At 39.8% G+C, this 8,336-nt stretch overlaps 1 protein-coding gene across 2 annotated transcripts in view; it reads right to left on the bottom strand.

Moving 5' to 3' along the window:
• Positions 1-55: 55 nt before the first annotated feature.
• Positions 56-8,336, bottom strand: part of myripb (myosin VIIA and Rab interacting protein b) — a 118,322-nt gene continuing 110,041 nt past the window's right edge. Inside the window, exons 13-18 of one of the 2 annotated variants that reach the window (XM_063483788.1) lie at positions 7,992-8,054; positions 5,103-5,291; positions 4,852-5,013; positions 4,602-4,697; positions 4,324-4,384; positions 56-2,689 (exon numbers count right to left, since the gene is read on the bottom strand). In XM_063483788.1, the coding sequence (XP_063339858.1) occupies positions 2,646-2,689; positions 4,324-4,384; positions 4,602-4,697; positions 4,852-5,013; positions 5,103-5,291; positions 7,992-8,054 (615 nt within the window). In that variant the 3' untranslated portion in view covers positions 56-2,645. The remainder of the gene's footprint in view (positions 2,690-4,323; positions 4,385-4,601; positions 4,698-4,851; positions 5,014-5,102; positions 5,292-7,991; positions 8,055-8,336) is intronic. The other variant, XM_063483789.1, reaches the window with a different exon arrangement.

Below are 8,336 nucleotides of genomic sequence, written 5' to 3'. Positions count from 1 at the left end.
AGGCAAACTTTTTCTTTGAAAAAACAAGCAAACAAAAACAATTTTAAGTTTGCGAATTTTATTTATTTCATAATACATTTTTTCTCCGAGTATTGTGGCACATAGAGAATCTGCATTTTTTTTTCTTTTTTTGCTTGTTAATAATTCCCCCAACATATCGTATGGATTGCAACAAACAATTGCACATAAAAGTGAATGGCCCGCCTGTGGAGCGGTGCACAGTGAACCTCTTCATAGTCGTTCACACTGGATTTAAACAGGAACAAAAGCAACATTTGTTTTTAGCTCTGGGAGAATCGCATCACTTCTCAGTATCCGCGACACTGTTCCAACAACCAACGAGACGTCCTGTGCAAATCCAGCCTCACAAGTCATGACAATTATACACAGTCTCTTGCACAACACTGAACGATTTGTCAACTATGATTGGGCAATAAACACATTATCATATCATATCCATGTTTTTCACACATATAGTATATTAACAAATTCTGCAATGAGATATTGTTATTTTTTTATTCTTTTTTTTTACATTAGAAAAATACAGGACACTGATGATTGGACCCTTGTGGCTGTGCTTCTTAGAGAGACATTTTTCATCAGTTTGATAAAGCCAGAAACATGCTCTTTTTTACATCAACACCTCTGGAGAACAAGATTGACAAAAAATACAAGATCAATGTGCAAACCCAAGATGCGAAAGGCTGGGGATGAAAAGGTCACTAATAGAAGGGGCAGAGCATTCATACAGAAGATCATCACACCTTTCAAACACTATCAGAGAATCCAAACCTGCTCTTATTTAGTTGGAGCCAAAGCAAGAACTCTGATAATTGTATGCATGGCTAACATAAAATCTCCCCAAACTGAAAGGCAGTATTCTCGTGTTTAAGGAGTACAAGTGTGCCTCTCATCACCTGTGTTTTCAAAGCATTTACCATCGTCATTACTGGCAGAACATCGAATGGTAAATGCAAGCTTACACTGAAAGCAATTTGAGTCATCACACATAAGAGAGTCTGGTAGGACTGACTGAGGTGGGTTCCTTTGAGGAGAGAATAAAGCCTTTAATTTGCAATAGTACTTATTTCAGTGGTATTGCATAAAAACGTTCAGTACAAAAATAAATTGCTCGTAACAAAATCATGGTTTCATGGCATTTGTTATATAGCCCGTCAGACTTCGTTATGTAAAAATCTTTACAAGAATTTTTGAATGCAACACAAAAGATCAGACGTGACCCCGGCAAAGGGAAAACATGAAAATACTCTTTTTTTTTCTCCTTAAATAAAAGGCCACAAAGTTTGAAAGTAAACAAAGAAAATGACAGGGAGGAGGAAGAATGGCTTTGCGTTGGAGAAACTACATATGTCACGGAGGAGGATTTTCAGACCCAACTTGAATATCAGATGGATGCTCCATGCAGATCTATTTTTTTTATTTTGATCTATTTAAATGTTGTAACCCACAACTTCCAATTACTGGAATATATATGAATGTATCTACAAATCAGCTTTTTATTTCCTCAATAAATTTACACACTCCTCACCAGTGAAATGTCAGCGTGGCAAATGGATGCTTAGCTTAGCTTAGCTGAGAGACTAAAAAAGGAGGAAGCGGTGAGCTTGGTTCTGTCCAGCTCCCTTCGTTTTCGGATTATCATTAGCTGCCCATTTCTCAATTTTACCTCTCCTTTTTTCTTGATACAAGTTTGACAGTTTGTCTTGACAGTGGCTGGACTAAGTTACTTAGGTCACAGCAAGAAATTAAATGATTATATTTCCAACATGTTGACCTGGTCTTTTAACTAGCTTAATTTCTTCTCAGCTACAGTTTCTCAATGTGCTATTCCTTTATAGTCATCGAGCACATGGTGCAACGGACAAAACCTCCCCCAAACAAAACAAAAACACTTGTGACGTGATACTTTGAACATCTAAACAGTTCTTTTTTCTAACTCTTTTCTGGTCTGCTTGTGATTTGTATAAATCAGTAAAATGTTGAAGGTTACAATCATCCCCATTTGGTGATTACCATCTGATAGCTATATGCGGGTGGATATTGACAATCATCAAAAAAACAAAACAGTTTGAATAAATCCCCCGTAACATTTCTTGGTTCATGGTGACAAAGACGATGCAGTATAAAACATGGCTCAGCCTCTTTTCGGGACATTGAATCACACAAATTTTCTTATGATTTTTCCACAGCTTCATTGCACATTAATTCACAACACTCTTGCAAACAGATAGAAAACTGAGTTCTTCTTTGTCTGTACATATATATTCTTTTAAGTCGGTTTATGAGGAGTGTTTGCAGATCTTAAGGCAGAGAAACCGACTGCTGAGTAACATATTTCTGTGTGTGTGTGTGAGTCTATGTGTGTGCAGTAAGGAGGAAAAACAGCATGAAATAGATCTTGGTAAAAGAGAAAGATCCAGCGATGTCTTCTTTGATCTCTTTAACTGATGGGTACTGAGCTTGTGTGAGGAGTGAATGCTGAGTTGGATTACACAGGGCAGGTGGTGGCCCCTGCTTGGCCTGGAGCTAGAGGCAGATGCTGGGTCAAGGCACTGGATGTGAAGGGCCCCTGTCCCCGGGGCTTGAAAATAGCCCTGAGGGACTCATTGTGCTGTTGACTGTCACTATGGCCGAAATACTTTAACCTGCTGCTCTGGCTCCAACTTCTCTGAAATTAGAAAAAAATGCCACATTTTTATTTTAAGAAAAGCACACGTGTCTTGATTCATGCTCAATCATCCAGGTAAGGAAATCCCAAAAAAGTTGATTCTGTTCATCTGGATATATCGTTTTCCCGATGATGCTACATCCAGATGAACAGAATCAACTTTTTGGGAAAAATCACATATATGTGTATTTATGTCCTTTGTCCTGTCTCCATCCTTCACCCCCAACCTATCATGACAGACGGCCATGACAGGTTGAGGTAGCCTGAGCCTAGATCTGAAAATGTGAGATCGTGAGTACAAGCAGAGGAAATGGGCATCCTCCTTAGGGTGTCTTGGTTCTCCTTTAGGTAAGATTAGGTGCGGAGCGCAGTCATTCAGGCGGTACTCACTGTAGAGCTGCTACACCTCCACATCAAAAGGAACCAACTGAGGTGGTTCAGGAATCTGACTAGGATGTCTCCTCGGCACTTCCTACATGAGGTATTTTGGGCATGTCTTGGAGGCCCTGGGCAGGACTTGCTGGAGAAATTACATCTAAATGGGAATGTCACAGTGAATTCCCATGAAACTCTCAACTACTGTTGTTTTAAGCAATAAATCATGTTTCTGGAAACTGCCAGATAAAATGAAGGTTTCATAAAACAACGTGTATTACTCCTTTCGCAGAGCTCTGCAAACTGGCTCTAACCTGATTAGGAGTGGGGTCTCCAGTACACATTAGAGTAATTAGACACTTCAGTGTCCCAAACTGGCAGATTTATGACATGGTAGTGGTAAAAGACAGATTTTGATAGTTCGTGATGGGGGGTAGTACACACAGTTGCAAAGGCTTCTTCACAACCTTGGTTTAAACAAGTCATTTATGTTTATTCCATAATGTTGTATTGGATCAAAAAGTGCTTTTCCTCATGATCATTTCAAAGCAACAAGAAGGTTTGGTAGTGTATAGCTAAATGTCAGTATATTTTCACTACAAATGTGGAGCATGTTGTATGGACTGATAGAAGGAACACACTAAGGTGGAATTACTGAATCAATATCTTGGTCACTGAGTTTGACCCATTGTCCTTTCTGCTGTCTCTCTTTGGAGCTTTGCTAAAAAGCCACCCTGAATCAAAGTCATTGTGTAGATGACGGTGAAGAAAAAAAGAGAGACAAAAAAAGAAAATAAAGAAAGCTGCAGCAGAAAGAGGCCTTTCACGAATATGAAAAGGAACCGACTTACAGTTGGTTGATAAAACAGCCTTATCCCCCTGGACTGTGTGTGTGTTTCCATTTGGCTGCTTTACATCTAATGGGGCTTTTCAGTTACTTAGTCTCTTTTTAGCAAATGTATTCACTTTTACATCCATTCAATGGCCTCTCTCTTCTTTTAGGACAAAGCATAAAATGTGTGATGTTAACTAAGGCCGAATAAAAATGTCCCTCCCCTCCGTCTCAGTTCCCATCTCTACGTGTCTTGGTTTCACACACGTACGTAAGTATACACATTCACACTTTGTATATACAAGGCTGTACCCTGCATATGTCAGCAGTTTAGTTCAGTTTTAAAAAAAAAAATGCATAAACACATTTTTCTTTGTCTCAACATAATAGATTTCTCCAAAGTGAGCAAAATTAGCACGTTTGGTACCTTTTAGTGGAGGCGCTGGAAGCTTCCTCCTCTGATGGCGTGATGAGTCCAGGGTTTGAGGCTGTAATGAGAATATTACCATCGCTCATCTATTATAGTTCATTAAAATCAACAAACCAACCATATCTGACCATTTCTTTATTCCAATAACCATTCATTACTATATAAGCACAGACAAGTTCATCAGTTACACCAATACTCTTTAAAGACAATACATATGGCCTGAAAGTACAAAAAAAAGTACAAAAGATTAAGCGTGCAGGAAGGCCAGTGAGTACCTTAGACTTTGGCTTGAGCTTGGAGAAGCGATTGCAGACAGTCACGTTCAACCCAGCCGTTTTCAGAGCTGATATTCTTGCCTCAATGTTTGATATCTTAAAGCAAAAAGAGGATTTTTTTTTCAAGAGAATTTAAGGAGGATGTTTCAGGCAACAGTTCTTGTTATCTTTGTTCAGTTTTTAGTAAGAATATAACATATGATTGGCAGTATAAAGATGTGTGCAAACAGTCATCGATCCTCTGAAGTACCTGCAGTTCAGACTGCTGGACTTGAGCAGCCGCGGTAGCCACTTGATCTTCCAGGAAGGCCAGCTCTTGGTCTGTCGTCCCACTGCTAATACTGCGGGCGCAGTGTTCTAGGTCTCCCAGTGCTCCCTCAAGGCCATACACCGCACCAGCAGCAAGATAAACCTGCACAGAAAAGAGCAAAACCTTTAGTTCCCATAAGCACCAAAAGTTCAGGAGGCAAAACTACCGGGTGGAGGTGCTCTCTAGCTTACATTCTCCTCCATTTTGGTAAGTCTCTGGTCCAACCTGCGGGTCTCAGAGCTGCTGGATATGGGAGAAGCACTCATAGACTCAGAAGGGGTGTAGCTCTCGCCTCCCGCCTCACCAATCAGGTCCTCAGTAGCATTCAAAACCTTTAGCACCTCCGTGGTGATGCTGCAGAGCGAAGCCGCTGAGCACTTCTGCTCCAGTCAAAGAACAAATAGAATTAACAGACCGTTTGAATTAAAGTGAGATTAAAATGAATTCAAGTGAAATGTCCAGAAACACTGGAGTCAGAGAGAAACTGGGAAAACCTTATTACTCACACTGTTAAAGAGACTTAATGTGTGAGAAAAGCAGAAGATGTCAAGCAAGTACATCTAATCTGTAAACATCACCTTAAGGGCAAGGGCTTAATGTAGTGTAATACACATGAAATGATAATGAAAAATATATTTCATTTCGAGAGCAAGGGGATGTGACAAAAGGCATTTATGCAACTATTCAATTTTGGAACATTATGCAATCATTAGCGCTGTAAAAACATCCCCATTTCAAAAATGAATGTGAGCCAATAAACATAATGCGGCATCATGTTTTAATCAGCTGCATTAGCCCCCTTTGGTTTTCACACTGTAAAGCCTTAAAAATAATAATACACGAATAAAAAAGAACATTTTGCAGGTGACAAGTGCACATATATTTGTCACTCTGGTCGCCTAATTAATGTTTGTGAGGACCCACATCTACACATGCTTGACCTGGATAAGCAGTCAGAGGGTGCAGAACAGGGATGTGAGAAATGGGCTAATGAGGTCTCAAGACAAAGCCAGAGAAGTGAGTCATCTTCAGTTGTTTTTTGTGTTTTTTTTCTTCGGCTTTGAATTAGAAAATGATGGCACTGTGGACACATCATCTCTGGTCACTGAGCTTCAGGAAAGCAATTGCAATTTGGATGTGAAGCTGAGGATTGGATCATTATTCAAAATAATCTAACATCTGCCAGTAGAGGAGATAAGATTGTCGATTGATGCCTCGGCTAATCAGGAAATGGGAATGACTTAAGTCAGCTGTGGAGATCTCTCATTTCAGCCAAACCCAAGCAGCCTGCCTCCAAATTCATGCCATCTGTGACAAATAATCGTTCAAAAATAAAGACAGTGAGTGAAGAAAGTTGCCGTTTCATCCTCTTGAGCTCATGTAAACACTGACCAAGAATAAGAAATAGCAGTAAAGAGAGAAGGATGTTATTCCATAATGAATGAATCATTTGCTGAAGCTTTGATCAGTGGGATCGAAAGTCCATCGATCCCTCTCAGGCACAGTGTGACAGTCCGAAAAGCCGGATTTTAGCCGGAGAAGGTAGAAGCAGGTAGTGATGAAAAAGAGACGAGATGCTGGTTACCTTTTTTTCCTTTTTAAATCACTATTGATCGATCTTAAAAAGAATGAGACGCAGAGATGGACACAGTGAGGTATCGATTTGGGTTGGTCAAAGGAGGAGTGGAGATGTGCTGATCCACTTCAAAGAAGTAGGCCATCACCCGTCTGATCAAACAGTCATCACAGACACTGATATCTCACTCCTATCAATGAGGAAAGTTGATCCTAGTACATAAAAAACAAAGAAACTAGTTTGATGCCTTTTAAATATAGGAATATGGCACACACAGGGAAGATAAATACATAAGGAGGTCAGATTAGCGTACAGGAATAAAAAGTTGGTGCTCAACTTTTTTTCCTGTATCGTTCCCTCTGTGCATACACTGGGCCCAATTACCTTCTCCACCCTGAGGGCTAATCTCTAAAGCCTCAAATGACGCCACCTGTGTCCACAGCAGTGGTTCTAGTGGGGATGAGCTCATAAGGGCATGAAACGTAATGAACACATGGACGGAACCAGAAGGTGGTTGATATTTTGTGAATCTGGGATTATTTATTCAATATTCTTTGCTTTATGTCTATTTCTGTACACCATCCAGACCCTTACCTGCTGAAGATCACGTACGCCGAAAATGCTGTGAATTAGTACGACGGCAGTGAGCTAGTCAGTTTTCATTCGGATTCATTTAATAAAGGCAAAACACTAGATATCGCTTCAAAAAGGCGCAAATATCACGGCTATGGTCGCACGTTTTCCTCTATTCACATCGCACTGAGGCGTCCTGGCGGATTTGTAAAGGGAGCTGTGAAAGCCATCAGAAATAGATCACACCAGCACATGTGTCATACAAGCTGTAAGAGGCAAGCATTACTCATAGAAGCCCTTAAAATGAGTCTGCTTAATGATCAGCATCGACCCTCATGCCTCAGATGTATTGTCCAAGTGTGTGCGTGTGTCCCATCTATCTGACTTTGTGTAGTTATTGATTTCTTGATTATAAATGCAAAAAAATGCAACTTTAAATATCAGCTGGAACATTACTTTTGACATAACGGATTGTAGGTTTTGACATCTAGTTATTTAAAGTTTATTTTACCTGCCCAATAAATGTCAAAATTCATACATTAAACAATAAAGATTTCTGATAATACGCATACTTCTGTAGTGCACAAGAAATCAAAGTAATTTACAGTCTTATACAGAAATGTGAAGAAACGAATAACCTTCAGAAAGCCTGGAAACCTACTGCTCAACACACACTTTTAAAAAATTACAAGACAGTCTGGCCCCTTGAAAGCAAAATGAAGGGATATGAGGGGTTTGCACAGCACTGTATGGACTGATAAAGAGTCCAAAAAATAGAGCATTTTAATCATGTGTATGCAATCATAATGCAATTTACTACAGTGCATGTAAATAAGATATTAAGGCCATAAGTGAAATGGGATGGCTGCAGGTATTTGTATCCTTGTGCATGACTTCCAACTACATCCTCTTTCTAGCCCTTATATCTCACCTGCTGTAAGACAGAGGAGAGCAACTGAAGCCTCTGATGTTGCTCCAAGTCATTCTGTCCCACCTGACACATACGCACATACAGAAAGCATACACACGTTTACCAGGAACACACAGACCAGACAAAAAACTCAAAAAAACACAGCAAAACAGAGAAAACATGGGATGAGGGATAGATAATGACAGCACTGATTGTCAGGTAAATAACAGAGGAGGTTGTGATAGTAAATAGGTTTTGAAGGCACAAAAAAATAATTTAAAAGCTTACAAACAGGCAACAAACAGACTGCAATGCAAGCACATGCAGAAGACGATCTGCGGATGAAAATCAAATCTTGTGTTCATC

The sequence above is a fragment of the Pelmatolapia mariae genome, linkage group LG9 (assembly GCF_036321145.2).
Source record: "Pelmatolapia mariae isolate MD_Pm_ZW linkage group LG9, Pm_UMD_F_2, whole genome shotgun sequence".
Taxonomy (NCBI): Eukaryota; Metazoa; Chordata; class Actinopteri; order Cichliformes; family Cichlidae; genus Pelmatolapia; species Pelmatolapia mariae.
The sequence above is the reverse complement of the archived record's forward strand: the minus strand, read 5'-3'. Positions and strand labels throughout refer to the sequence as shown.